General features: G+C 40.0%; 1 protein-coding gene across 2 annotated transcripts in view; it reads left to right on the plus strand.

Moving 5' to 3' along the window:
* Nucleotides 1-10,378, plus strand: part of GCH1 (GTP cyclohydrolase 1) — a 50,656-nt gene extending 40,278 nt beyond the window's left edge. The window contains exons 4-6 of one of the 2 annotated variants that reach the window (XM_060098097.1): nt 6,322-6,353; nt 7,417-7,501; nt 8,281-10,378. In XM_060098097.1, the coding sequence (XP_059954080.1) occupies nt 6,322-6,353; nt 7,417-7,501; nt 8,281-8,407 (244 nt within the window). In that variant the 3' untranslated portion in view covers nt 8,408-10,378. The remainder of the gene's footprint in view (nt 1-6,321; nt 6,354-7,416; nt 7,502-8,280) is intronic. The other variant, XM_060098098.1, reaches the window with a different exon arrangement.
* Nucleotides 10,379-15,785: the final 5,407 nt, after the last annotated feature.

Below are 15,785 nucleotides of genomic sequence, written 5' to 3' on the forward strand. Positions count from 1 at the left end.
GAAATGCACAGAGAAACTGACAAACCTGAAAGGAGTAGGAACACTAATTACCTCTCAGTCTTTGAAGTGGACAAAAAGGATATACACAGCAGAGTAGTAGAATTTTGGCCAAAAGGTAAGCTTAAACTTAAAAAAATTGAACAGGCTGTTGTGTAACAAGAAAACTAGAAATTCAAGATTAAAAACCCAACTATTTAGAAGTCAAAATTTTAAAAAATTCCTTAGACATGATAAAAAATCATGATGCTAACACTATATAAATTGTATACAGTCTTTACTACAAAGCCATTCTTTGGAACTAACACCAACCCTCCCCAAACTCTTCCAAAAGATTTAAGAGGAACCCTTCCAAACTCATTTCAAGACATTATTCTGATACCAAACCAGACAAGGCCAGTACAAGAAGAAAATTACAAGCCAATACCCCTGATTAATATGGATGCAAAAATCCACAATGTATTAGCAAACTGAAATCAGTAATTCATTAAGAGGATCACACACTATGATCAAGTGGGATTTATTCCAGGGGTGCAAGGATGGTTCAACATTTGCAAACCAATCAATGTGATATACCACACTAACAAAATGAATGATAAAATCATATCTCATTAGATGTAGAAAAGCATTTGACAAAATTCAGTATCCATCCATGATAAAAACTCAAGAGTAGAAAGGCAACCTACCTCATTGCCTGTGTAATAAAGGCTATATATGACAAGCCCACAGCTAACATCTTACTCAATGATGACAAGCTGAAAGCATGAAAATCTATCATAAGTTGCTTATAAGTCTGAGAGAATAATTCTATTTAGAAATGAGGGGTTATGTAACTAAGAATATGCTTTAAAAACTTTAAAAAACAGGTTAAAGAAAAAGATGGACAGGAATGAAGCAAGCATTAGAAAACCTGGATCAGCTAGTAACCATTAGAAAAAGTAAAATTAATGTTGGGAGAGGGGTGGAGGGGAAGGGGCTGGACCCAGTCAATTTACTAGGCATTCTTTCAAACTTCTAAGTAACCACTAGTTTTCATGTTGTGTAAGTAACTCAAGAGCATGGAAAAACCTGAAAAGCTATACAATTAATTAGATGAAGCTGTCTGTCCCTGATAACAAAGCCTGATAAAGCTGTTAATTAGAGACTACCCTCAATTATGAGTAGTCATAAAAATCCTAAATATCAAAAAACCTACTTCAGTAGGCTACAAGCACTGTTTTCATCATCCAAGGAGCTTTACTTCAAGAATACAAAAATAGGTTACATTAAAATTTGAGAACTACTGATTCCCAAGAGTATGGTAAACTAGATTGTAATGATATCTTGGTATAGCATACTAAGATATAATGTGTGTTAACATTTCACACATTAGGGGAAATATGAAGCAGTTATTGTAAGAATCCACAAGAATTACCCAACACTGGGGCCAAAGTCAGGGTTTTGTCCTCCCTATCTTCCCCTAAATATTCTGGGGAGAGCAGGAAGAACCACCCCTAGGCACAGAGTCACTTAGGTGTGGGGTCAGAATTCACATTACCTGTGTGGTCCTCAAAAAACCCAAGGCAGTTATTTAAGATGTCACTAAGGAGGTAGCCTGCTAGCACCTAGCAGAAACAGTGCATGTTTGGATACTTTTATCCAGGCTTCAAAGAATTCCCACAAATGTTCCTAAGAGCATGTGTTCACTGAAAGTAAAAGAAAGTCACCATGAGCCAGATTCAGCTAAAACAATTGGTCAAATAGGGCAGATACCAGAGTTATCAGATACAGAATATACAAGTGTATTAGAAAAATAAGAGTACTGAGGGGGCTTCCCTGGTGGCGCAGTGGTTGAGAATCTGCCTGCTAATGCAGGGGACATGGGTTCGAGCCCTGGTCTGGGAGGATCCCACATGCCGTGGAGCAACTAAACCCGTGAGCCACAACTACTGAGCCTGCGCGTCTGGAGCCTGTGCTCCGCAACAATAGAGGCCGCAATAGTGAGAGGCCCGCACACCGCAATGAAGGTGGCCCCCACTTGCCACAACTAGAGAAAGCCCTCGCACAGAAACGAAGACCCAACACAGCAAAAATAAATAAGTTAGTAAACTCCTAAAAAATAAAAATAAAAAATAAGAGTACTGAAAGTTTGACAAAAGGGCAAGAAACTTTCAGAATTAGCTAGGCAGATTGGAAAAGGAACCAAATATAACTTGTAGGAAGAAGAGATGTGATAATGGAATCCGAAATCCAGTACACTCACATCAAACAGATTTGGCACAGATGAAAATGAGTTAACCCAAAGAAAGGTCTGAAGAAACTACATGGAATACAACACAGACAGGTGGGAAGTATGAATGAGAGTGTAAGATATGGAAGACTAAGAAGGTATAATATGCCGTTCATTGAAATTCCGGGGGTAAGAGGCAATGGGGTAGGTGTAGTATTAGAGAAGTTAACAGCTGAGACGTTTCCAGAGCATATGCAGCCTATCAGTCTTCAGATTCAGAAAGCCTAATGGATCCCAAACAGGACAAATGAAATTAACCCCCCATCTAGTCACAACATAGGCAAGAGTGCACATACTCAAATACCATAAAAGCAGCCACACAGAAAAGTGTTACCTACAAGGTAATAGCAACTAGACTGACCGGTGATTTGCCTATGGCAGTATTGAAAGTCAGATCAATGTCAGTGTCAAACTAGAATTCTATTCCCAATAATTACCTCTCAGCAAGTTATCTTGACAGATGAGGGCAAAATAAAGTTTTTTTTAAATGAAGCTATATGTTGGGCTGCACCTTACAGGCCTGCAAGCCCTGTAGTTGCCCAGCCTCAAAACTGAAGAAAGAACCTAGAAACATCAACAGTTTAGTGGACAGAGGGATCTTCCTAGTCCGAACAAAGGTCCTGGAGCAACACCTCACCGTGCTCGGCAACAACCTTCTCTACTCGGGGTAGAAGGCTACCACTTATAGGGGAAATTGATGTCAGGTTGGCTCATCAGTTACCATGGAAACTAGCGGCTAGGGCAGGGGGCAAGCACAAAGGCGGAAACTGATGAAGCCCTATAACTAGGAGGATTGGATAGTCATGTGAGTGAAGCAGGGACTGATCAAGCAAGAGGACAGCCATCTTGAATGGCCTGACCATACCCTCTACCCTTACATACCCTGCACGGCCCTTACAATCTTGGTCCACCCCTCTTCCGCAGTGTCCCTGGGGTAAGGTATGTAGAGGGGCACTGCAGCCAGATACCACAAATGCAGTACAGACAGCAGCAGCTAAAGAGTAGCAAGAGAAAGAAAGGTGCTTAGCAGGTCCATTTACCATAGAAGTCCAGAGGAGGAGGACAACGGCATCTCACCGTAGACCCAGCAATCAGACTCATTTTGCAGCGAGCCCACTGTTGCCACCCAGCCCTGGAACAGATTCCCTCCCCTCAGGCAAGGGATAAAATATAAGATGTTTAACAGGCACAATACAGGGGAGGTCATGACCATTAAGCAAAACATAAGCAATAATAGCATCCTGAGATAACGTGGTTTTTGTCCTGGCCTGCAGAACCACACCGCCTGTCCACCCTCAGTCCCCACAGCCATGCCTAGTATTGGAGAGGCGGTGTAACAACCGACCACAGGGTTAATATAAACGCTGCCTTTCTCCAGTAGGGGCCCAGATTAATTACCTCAGCAGTCTTAGGTGGGGCTGGGTAGGAGACAGGTGAAATCACTAAGTCCCTTTCTAATCCTATTCCCCAATGGAGCGGCAAACCCAAACCACCTGGGACTTACTGTCAGTTCCAGGGCCATTTTATAATGTGTTCCCCTTGGGGTTAGATCCTGTGACAAGGGCAAAAACGAGTTATTGTCCTTCTGTGGTCAACAGCTGAACTCGGATGGTGTTGACTAGTTACCTCTGGGTGAACATGATGTAGGCACTGGGACCACTGATCCTGGGATGTTCAGTTATAGTTTGTAGGGCTTGAGGTAGCCTCCTGGCCCATGCGTTGAGAGGGCCGGTTTCCCATCTCAGTTGGTAAGTAGTCCATTCAGCCCTTCAATTAGCTGGCAGCAGTGAGGTTGTAGGGCAGGTGGAAATGCCAGCGTGTCGTTTCTATCAGCCCAGTCCTGAGCTTCACAGCTGGCAAAGTGGGTTCCTTAGTCGCTATCGATGTCCACCAGGGTCCTGTATGTCACAAGCAGCTGTTCTAGACCCCAAATCATGGTTTTCTGCATTGCTCGATGACTCGGGTAGGCCTTTTGTAGTGTCTTCCACCTACTGTAATGCACTGTAGAATGCATATGGCTGTTCCATGACACTATGTGGTTGCTCCGCCCCCTTCCACAGCTGGGACCAGAAGCCCATGGGTACTCGTATTAGTTTGCCGTTACCACAGACCCCAACCAAATCCTCCCAGGTAACTGGCCACGTCCAATTCGCAAGCCTGCCCCTGAGTTAGTATCCCTAAAGCCTGTGTCTATAATTGTTTAGGGATGGTGAGTTGGGGTATGCTTGTATATTCTAGATATTCCAGGTCCTTGAGTTTTGTCTATGTTCACCAGCCAGCCCAGTGCAGTCAGATGAGCTATGAGCGCGGGGCTGCTACTTTTAAATTGGAAAGAGACTCTGAGGATAACAGGCTATCATCAATATAATGGAAGAAGAAGGCATCTCTCATGGTAGTCAGCTGCCACAGGGCCCCACATGGCTAGTGGACAAACACCTCACGATTCTCGCCCCCCCCGCCAAACTTTCCGTTCCCCACCCGTATTTCCCAAACTTTCCGTTCCCCACCCGTATTTCCCGACATCTCTGCATTCACGGGAGTTTCCCTGGCCTCCTGGCTGGCTCAGCAATTATTGGGCTGCGCCTCGAAGGCCTGCAAGCCTTATGATTGATTGCCCAGCCTCAAGACTGAAGAAAAAGCCCCCAAACAGTGACAGAGACATCAACGGTTTAGTGGAGAGGAGGCTCTTACCAGTCCAAAGCCAGGTCCTGGAGCAACACCTCACCGTGCGCGGCAACAACCTTCACTACCCCGGGGGAGAAGGAGGCTACTATTTATAGGCGGAATTGACATCAGGTTGGTTCATCAGTTACCAGGGAAACCAGCGGCTGGGGCAGCGGGCAAGCATGGAAGCAGTTACTGATTAAGCCCTATAATGAAGAGAATTGGATAGTCATGTGAGTGAAGCAGGGCCTCATCAAGCAGGAGATGTAGAGAGAGCAAGACAACAGCCATCTTGAATGGCCTTCATACACTATGTGATTATCTTTAATGCTGAGAAGACAGAAATCCGACACCTATTCTTTACTTGAAAACGAAAAACAAACTAGGAATAAGAAATGATAAACTCTGAGCATAGGGGCCCTGTTCGCCACATAATCATATACACAGTAGGCACTCGATAACGAATGACCCTCTTCTGGCACGGTCGCCAGCAACAGGCAGGCACCTGGGCTGGCAGTGAAATGTTAGAGGCATTCCTGTTAGGGTAGGCAGCCCACCTGTGACTGACTTCATTGGCTGTCGCAGGTATAAAGAAGCAAGTCATCAGTTCTGAGTGGCACAGTGGGGGAAAGGGCCATAACATACCTCATAGGTAAGCTGATACTTAAATTGAGTCCAAATTCATGACTAAAAGGCCAAATTTTAAAGAAAAGACCCTTCCCGTGAATTGCGATCCTCAAATGTGTAATTCTGTAGCCATCTTTACATTTTACAGCCAGAGTAAAAGATGTTGAAAGGGGAAATTCATCACTTGACAGATTGTGTTATGAGCTAAGATCAGGGGCTTTTATTTGGAGGGGGCGGTTAATCCTACTGAGTGCTTATGTAGACCTGTATTATAAAGAGATGTCTGAAGAAGTCTGTTTAGCTCTAATCTGATTATCCTAATAGGTTTAGTTGGTACATAGTTGATATTTGTCTGCTATTAATTAACAAAGTCTTTATTTTTAACTTGAGCTTTAAGCTCTTATTAAACAATATGATTAATTAGAACACGTGAGATGTGACCTAAAATTGATGACATGGGAGCTTGAAAATTACTCACCTCTAATTGTTGTTTTTCCTAAGTGAATGTTTCACTTAATTCTCTCTGTCTTTGGGGACTTAGGGAAGCACCACTGTGTCATGGTTGGTGGTCTCCTTTAGACCCTCCCTCTTCTCATTTACTTGTAGTTTTTGTATCTTTCTGTCCTCCTCCTATAAGCATTTATCTCCTGCCCAGACCCTACAATTACTTCAATAAAGCAATTATTCTTTAGACTTATGGGGAAACCTTGCCAATTTCACTTCAAACAATTTATAATTAACTAAAACAATTCTTTCTTTTCTAGGATTGTAGAAATCTATAGTAGAAGATTACAAGGTAAACTTTGAAACTACTTTATTTACAGAAAAACATTTTTTATTAAGGAAAGAGTATTTTTTGTTCTTATTACAAGTGTAATATATATGGCTTATAAAAATCAAGGGAATTCCCTGGCGGTCCAGTGGTTAGGACTCGGTGCATTCGCTGCGGTGGCCAGGGTTCAATACCTGTTCAGGGAACTAAGATTCCCCCAGGCCGTATGGTGTGACCAAAAAAAAAAAAAGAAATTAAAACTTCATAGGAATATAAAACAGAAAGTCTGCTGTGTTTCAAGCCTCCAGAACAAATCATTGTATTTGCACATTCCTTCACATTTTATTGCATATAGCAACATTTAAAAAATCAATCTACTTTTATTATAGTATTTGAAAATCGGTGTCACCTTCTTTTCCCCCTACTTTTTCACTTACCAAATCCTAAACATTTTTTCACATACGTGTAACCATCTCATTCATTTTGCTGGCTGTTCAGCATTCCATTGTACAGCTACGCTGTGGCTTGATTTAACCAGTTCCTTCTCTGATATTTGGGGACTTTGTCAGTTTTCAAATAGAGGCAGTGCTGAACACTTAATGTTTTCAAAGATGTTGTTTATTCAGCACAGGAACTACATTATTTAGGTTAAATCGTTGATTTTCAACATTGCTCTAAGTACAATTCAATAATTGGACTGTAGCTCCTTTGTTAACCCTGCTTCAAGCTATTTATTCATTTACTTTACTCTGCCTCCACGGGGGTGCTTGTTATCAATATTTGGTCAGTCTTTCTGCACACCTAAAGAGACATTCATCATCCTGATCTGTTCCCTTCAGTGGTGCTGGTGGGCACCAGGGGTTCCTTAGTTCCCCTTGGCACCTGTACTGCAGGTGAGGGGACTGAACAGGGGCATCCTGTGGCCCAGACAGCAGAGCAAGCAAACTGGTAAAAGGTGGTGTGTCTTGGCTCTTAAACCTCACCAAAGTCTTGCTTTTTAAGATGTCAGATATTCTAGAGACAACAAAAGCTTCCAGGTCTCTGTTCGTGTCAGACTCTTAAACTGAGCTCCTTGTCACATCCACAGTTCAAGAGCGCCTTACGAAACAAATTGCTGTAGCAATCACAGAGGCCTTGCGACCTGCTGGAGTGGGGGTAGTGGTTGAAGCGACGTAAGTCCGTGTTTGCCTTTAATAATGTCCCAGTGGTGTTTTGGTCTGGAGGTGTAGAGAGTCATAGACTTAGGCGTAGTGAATTTGCACAACAGTGCAAATCAGTCTTCTCTTGATTTCTTCTTTAGCTCTTTGTTGCTACGAGCAGAGTTTTCCCAATATCTTGTGACACATTTGAAAAATAAAGAGTTGTACTTAAGAATAGGTACACAGGGCAACTGAAGACACTTCTTTAAGTTAGAATGCATTATGAGAATTGCGAACATCTTATGGGCAGTCTTCACCCATTCTTTTGTCATGGCGTGAACTGTGCACTGTGGGTGCCGTCCAGCGTCACCCACTGGGGTCACCGATCTCTGGAGTCTGCCTGGTGAGACCAGCATATGCCTCAGTGTTTCTCGGAACCTAAGCTAGCTTAGTGCTGTCTCGGTCCTGAAGATGGATCAAGTGAGAATCCTGAATTTCTCTTTATCTAGAAGTTGAGTATCTCTGTAGACACTTGGTATTAGTTTCACCCAGGAAGAAAATTCTATTTTTCCCCCTCCGACTGGATGCCTTAAGGACTCAACCACTGATAAGGATAAGAGCTGTAAGGCTTAGGAACTTAAAAAAAAAAAAAAAAGTTTTAGACCAAATTTGTCTAAGAAGTGACATTTTGATATACTTGGTAACTGTAAACTCAGTTGAATCAGATTTAATCTTTCGGGCTGCTTGTATTTTAAAAACCAAACCAGTAACTGTCTACTCCTTGAAGCCACGTTTGTTGCCTTGTTTTGTAGACACATGTGTATGGTAATGCGAGGGGTACAGAAAATGAACAGCAGAACCGTGACCAGCACGATGCTGGGGGTGTTCCGCGAGGACCCGAAGACCCGGGAAGAGTTTCTGACTCTCATTAAGAGCTGAACCTCAGCGTGTGCCACATGGTTTACAGATTGTGCAGCTCGTAGCATCATTCGGTCTTAACTGTTTGTACATTCCATTTCCAGTTGTTGCTTATCCCTTGTCATTAATTGTATTTAATAATTATTTAAAGCAAGTCAAATAAAGATAATTAATAAAGGGGTAATTAATCTACTTTCTTCTCGCCACCTTTTAGTGGCAACCTTCAAGCAAACTGCCAATAGTGTAAGTTACTTGCATAAAACCACTGCCTTTCAGGTAACCTGAGGGTGCTGGGAAGGGAGAAGAATTCATGTGTTTTGTTCAGAGTATGGTAATTTGATTCAGAAGCACAGGTGTGTTGGGAATGGGAGAAAAGTATGACCAATATATTTATTTTATTCTCCCCAAACAAAAATGGCATAGTGCTTAAAATAATTTATGTACACTGTGCAGCATTGCTCTGCAAATTCAAAGTCCAACAGGCTCCACTTTAATCATGTTTATTTAACTGCCAGTGATACTTTATTTTTTATATATTTATTTTTTAACTATCCCGTTGTAACATATGTCACCAAGGGAAGGTGGTGGAATATCTATGTTTTTTAATTTCACTGTGAGTTAAAAAAGCAATTTCTACCTTCTATTCTTTTTAAAATTCAAGTACAGGGAATTAGTTCCTGGAGTTGTTTACGAGTGTATTCTCATGTCAGTATACAGGGATTTAGACATTTAACTCTCTGTGCCTTGATGAGAATATCACACCATTTAGAGTGTAGATACCTTTGCCTTTTTTCAAAAAGCCATTATTTTGTAAGGCTTAGTACTGACATTGCAAATAACTAGCTCTCACAGTTCTACCTTTACACGTTTCTTGGGAGCTTACTTTGTGAGTTCCTTGTAGATGCCTCAAAACTTTTTTTTTTAACTTATCAAATATTTTTCTAAGTATTTACAGAAACTTTTGAAAGTGTCCATCATTTTCAGGTCTGCAGAACCATAGCTCCTGTGAATATGACAGAATGCAGAATTGCACTGTGGACTGCGTTGAGCTATGTCCCATGTCTAATGAAAGCTGTATTGTTCGTGTCTGTAAAAATGCACCGTCATTATCTGGAGTGATTGGAAGCTACTGAAAGTCGGTGTTCTGGTTTCCCTTGTGGTCCATGTGGATCTTGTCTTCTGTGTAACTGTTCAAGTGGGATAGGTCTTTTAGTCCAGGAAGCTGCTGCCTTATTAATGATTATCTTAAAATTTCCTCCACTGGGGCAGTGTGGGCCAAATTAAAACAAACAAACAAAAAAAAACCCAACTCTCTGCAAAAACAAACACAATTATTCTATGGAGAAGTCTCTTATTTGGTTGACATTGTGCTCTTCAAATTTATCCTGTTACCTTAACAAGGATTAACTACAATGCTTGCTGTAACTCTGGTGGTCCTGTCTCTGCCACTCTGATGCCATTTGGCTTATGCTAGGGCCAGATGGCATTTTTTTGTTTGTTTGTTTTTTTAATTTTAAATCTTCCCTACTTCTAGTTCCTATATATATATTTTTTACTTGGAGTTTCTAAAGTAGAGTGGTGGTTGATTCTGAGTTCCTTTTAAAATCTAACCTGATATAAACATTATCCTGCTTAACATTTAGAGATAGAATTAAACACTCAGCTCACGTTTGGTATTTTAAAGTTTTTACACCTGTGACTTGGAGGACCAAAGAAATTGTTAGCTGTTAATTCATCTTTCTGAGATCAATTGTATTCCTTTTTAATGACTATTTATTCTAACATTCCTTAGAAGTGTTCTCATAAAGGTCTACAGTATCCACAGTATTGGTCTAGAGTATTGATAAATGCAAAGTAATTACCTTGTCTGTTTTACTCTGGTCTGTAGTACTTCAAAATTACCTTTTCATATCCGTGGGCTTGAGTTCATTTTGGGGATTTTTAAGAAGTTGATGGATTTAAATACACTGTTCAGTTTAATTGTTCAAATTGTATGTATATTGTTCCTGAAGTTGGTTTTATTCAAATTATTAAAGTGTTATGACTGTTCTTGTGAAAGTAGTTTCTTTTTGAACCACTGCTATAGATATATCAATAAATTCAATTATTTTTACTACAGTCTGTTTTAGCAAAGATACCATTGGTAAGGGCTTCTCTCCGCCATCAAGCTATTAGAATATAAATCCCAGACATAAATTTACCCCAGGCTCTCTGTTTCCCTTTGGTATTCAGTTTGGGTATTTCTGTCCTCACCCTATTGCAGTAATGGGAAGGACAGATCTGGGTTAAGAGTAAGGAATCGGAATGGCCCACGTGTCCCTGTTCTAAGCCTAACTTTGCATAACTGCAGCTCCTGAGAACTCCACTGCTTTCTGTGTGGGAGCAGCTGAGGAGGGAAGAGCTGGCTGGGGCAGGGAGCTGGGCAGTGCAGGGAGTGGAAGAGTTTCCCTCCCTTTTATAGGGAAGAGCCTGCCTGGGCAAAACTTCCAAGTAGGAGGAAAGGTTTTGCTGCCTCTTTTCTGTCCATGCCTGGTGACCACATCATTCCCTCTATTGGGTGGACTTCCCATTCCCTGCTCCACCTAGGCAGAGGCCACAGCCGTCACTGATTGTCAGCCTGTCCAGGTGCTGGGGCCACTGGAGTGGCCTGCTGCTCTTTGAAGGACCCTGTAGCCTGTAGGTAGTGAACCTAATCACCTAAACTAGGAATGCAAGGAACATTCCTTTTCTTTTTTTGCCCCACCACACAGCTTGTGGGATCTTAGTTCCTCAACCAGGGATCGAACCCGTGCTTTCAGCAGTGAAAGCACAGAGTCCTAGCCACTGGGAATTCCTAAAACATTCCTGAAACCACAACTCACGTGTCAATAAAACAATGAGCTGCTCAATAAGCCCAAGTTGCTGCTCCTGAGTTTTTTCACTGAAGACTGAATTGGCTGAAAGAAGAACAGAGCTGGAGAAAGTACACTCCCTGACTTTGGACTATACTACAAAGCTACAGTAATCAAAACAGTATGGTACTGGCACAAAAACACAAATAGCTCAGTGGAACAGAATAGAGAGCCCAGAAATAAACCCATGCACTTATGTTCAATTAATTTATGACAAAGGAGGCAAGAATATACAGTAGAGAAAAGACAATCTCTTCAATAAGTGGTGCTGGGAAAACTGGACAGCTACATGTAAAAGAATGAAATTAGACCATTCTGTAACACCATACACAAAAATAAACTCAAAATGGATTAAAGACCTAAATGTAAGACTGGATACTATAAAAACTCCTAGAGGAGAACATAGGCAGGACACTCTTTGACATAAATCGCAGCATATTTTTTTTGGATCTGTCTCCTAGAGTAATAGAAATAAAAGCAAAAATGAACAAATGGGACCTAATTAACTTAAAAGCTTTTGCACAGCAAAGGAAACTATAAACAACATGAAAAGACAACCTATGGAATGGGAGAAAATATTCGCAAACCATGCAACTGAAAAGGGATTAATTTCTAAAATATATAAGCAGCTCATACAGCTCAATATCAAAAAATAAAAATAAAAAAATGGGCAGAAGACCTAAATAGACATTTTTCCAAAAGATGTACAGATGGCCAACAGGCATATGAAAAGATGCTCAATATTGATAATTATTAGAAAAATGCAAATCAAAACCGCAATGAGGTATCGCCTCACACCAGTCAGAATGGCCATCATCCAAAAGTCTGCAAATAATAAATTCTGGAGAGGGTGTGGGGAAAAGGGAACCCTCTTACACTGTTGGTGGCGATGTAAATTGGTGTAACCACTATGGAGAACAATATGGAAGTTCCTCAAAAAATAAAAGAGTTACCATGTAATCCAGCAATCACACTTCTGGGCATATATATCCAGAAAATATGAAAACTCTAATTCAAAAAGATACATGCACTCCTATGCTCACAGCAGCACTATTTACAATAGCCAAGACATGGGAACAACCTGAATGTCCATGGACAGATGAATGGATAAAGAAGATGTGGTATATATATATATATATATATATATATATATATATATGAATATTACTAAGCCATAAAAAAGAATGAGATGATGCCATTTGCAACAAGATGAATGGACCTAGAGATTATAATACGAAGTGAAGTAAGTCAAAGACAAATATATATCACTTATATATGGAATCTAAAAAAAAATGATACAAATGATATATATATATATATATATATATATATGAATATTACTAAGCCATAAAAAAGAATGAGATGATGCCATTTGCAACAAGATGAATGGACCTAGAGATTATAATACGAAGTGAAGTAAGTCAAAGACAAATATATATCACTTATATATGGAATCTAAAAAAAAAATGATACAAATGATCTCATTTACAAAACAGAAATAGACTCACAGACAGAAAACCAACTTATGGTTACCAAATGGGGAAGAAGGAGGGAGAGATAAATTAGGAGTTTAGGATTAACATATACACACTACTATATATAAAATAACAAGGACTTACTGTATAGCACAGGGAACTATATTCAATAACTATAATGGAAAAGAATCTGAAATATATATATATGGATCACTTTGCTGTACACCTGAAACTAACACAATATTGTAAATCAACTACAATAAAAAATTTTTTTAAAGATTAAATTGGGTGAGTTCCTTGTTTTATCACTTAATGGGAGAGAAGTTGCAGACACCAAAGGTTTTAGAGAAGGGTGTCCATCAACACAGAACACCAAGATTCACCATGATGGGCTTGGTCCTGCTGATGGTGAAGAGGAAAGTCTCAGTAGATGAGCTCAAGGGCACAGTGTAGATGCCTGACAGCCCCAACCCTTCCAGGGGCACTTGCTTTGTGTTTTAGTCTTTATTATGGAAAAAACGTACAACAGTAGACAGTACATGAGTACATGAGCCTCACGTACCCATCATCCAGCTTCAGTAAGTCTCAACTCATAGTCATCATGATTCCTCCATCTGGATTTAAAAGCAAATCACAGACATCCTTTCACCCATAAATATTTCAGATTAACTAAAAGAAGAGGAGAGACTTCCCTGGTGTTCCAGTGGGTAAGACCCCGTGCTCCCAATGCAGGGGGCCCGGGTTTGATTCCTGGTTGGGAACTAGATCCCGCATGCATGCCACAACTAAGAGTTTGCATGCCACAACTAAGAAGACTGCACCCCGCAACTAAAAGTTCCCACGTGCCGCAATGAAGATCCCGTGTGGCATAACTAAGACCCGGTGCAGCCTAAATAAATATTTTAATTAATTAATTAATTAAAAGAAGAGGAATCACATAACCCAAATACCTTCATTATCACACAAAACAGTGCTGTAATATAAAATATTCAGTTGGCATTCAATTTTTCTCTATTGTCCCATAATTTAAAAAAATAGTTATTTGAATCAAAGTACAAATGAGGTCTATACACTGCAATTGCTTGATCTGGGTTTTTAAACTGTGGTTAAAGACACATAAAATTTACCATCTTAACCATTTTTAAGTGTATGGTACAGTAGTAACTATATGCACATTGTACAATAGATCTCTAGAATTTTTCATGTTGCAAAATTGAAACCCTCTACCCATTGAACAACTCCCCCCCTTTTCCCCTCCTCCAGACCCTGGTAACTGTTATTCTATTTTCTAAGAGTTTGCTTCAGATTCCTCATATAAGTAGAATTAGCAGTATTTGTCTTTTTTTGGTGACAGGTTTATTTCAGTTAGCATAATGTCCTCAAGAGTCATTCATTTTGTAGTATAAGGATTTCCTTTTTTTTTTTTTTTAAAGAATTTCCTTCTTTTTAAAAGTTGAATAATATTCCACTATATACATATATACTATATTTTCTTTATCCATTCATTTGCTGATGGACATTTAGATTGTTTCCACCTCTTGGCTATTGTGAATAATACTGCAGTGAACATAACTATGCAAATATCTCAAGATCCTGTTTTCAATTATTTTGGATATATACCCCAGAAGTGGAATTGCTAGATCATATAGTAATTCTTTAAAATTTTTTGAGGTAACGCCATACTGTTTTCCATAGCTGCTGTACCATTTTACATTCCCACCAACAATGCACAAGAATTACAATTTCTCCACCTTCTTGCCAAAACTTGTTATTTTCCAGTTTTGTGATAGCGGCCATCAGAATGGGTGTGAAGTAGTATTTCATTGTGGCTTTGATTTGCATTTCCCGGTGATTAGTGTTGTTGAGCATCTTTTCATGTGCATATGACCATTTGTGTATCTTCTTTGGAGAAATGTCTATTCAAGTACTTTTTATAAATAAGGTTATTTGATGTTTTTGTTGTTGAGTTGTAGGAGTTCTTTATATATTAATCCCTTATCAGAGAAATAGTTTGCAAATGTTTTCGCCAATTTTGTAAGCTTCCTTTTTACTATGTTGATTGTTTCCTTTGCTGCACAGAAGTTTTTAGGTTTGGTGTAGTCCCATGTATCTTTTTGCCTTTGTTGCCTATACTTTTGGTGTCATATCCAAGAAATCATTGCCCATTCCAATGTCATGAAGTTTCTGCCTCTGTTTTCTCCTGGGAATTTTATAGTTTCAGTTCTTAGGTTTAGGTTTTTAATCCATTTTTAGTTAATTTTTGCATATGATGTAAGGTAAGGGTCCAACTTCATTCTTTTGTATGTAGCTGTCCAGTTTTCCCAGCACATTTGTTTAACAGACTGTCTTTCCCCCATTGTGTAGCACTTGTACCTTTGTCAAAGGTCCTTTGATCATACACTTGAGGATTTCTTCTGGACTGTTTGATTCTGTTCCATTGGTTTATATGTCTGTGCTTATGCCAGTACTACATTATTTTGATTACTGTAGGTTTTTATTTTATTTTATTTTATTTTGCGGTACACGAGCCTCTCACTGCTGTGGCCTCTCCCGCCCCGGAGCACAGGCTCCGGACGCGCAGGCTCAGCGGCCATGGCTCACGGGCCCAGCCGCTTCACAGCATGTGGGATCCTCCTGGACCAGGCACGAACCCGTGTCCCCTGCATCGGCAGGCGGACTCTCAACCACTGCGCCACCAGGGAAGCCCTGATTACTGTAGCTTTATAATATGTTTGGAAACCAGATGAGGCCTCCAGCTTTGTTTTTCTTTCTCAAGATTGTTTTGGCTATTTGGGGGTCTCAGAGGTTTCATATGAATTTTAGGATTTTTTTTCTATTTCTGCAAAAAAAAAAAATGCCATTGGCGTTTTGATACGGATTGCAGTAAATCTGTAGATTGCTGGACATTTTAGCAATATTAAGTCTTGCAACTCATGAACATGGGGTATCTTTCAATTTATTAATGTCTTTAATTTCTTTTATCAATGTTTTATAGTTTTTCAGTGTACAAGTCTTTCACCTCCTTAGTTAAGT

This window comes from Mesoplodon densirostris, chromosome 4 (assembly GCF_025265405.1).
Source record: "Mesoplodon densirostris isolate mMesDen1 chromosome 4, mMesDen1 primary haplotype, whole genome shotgun sequence".
Taxonomy (NCBI): domain Eukaryota; kingdom Metazoa; phylum Chordata; class Mammalia; order Artiodactyla; family Ziphiidae; genus Mesoplodon; species Mesoplodon densirostris.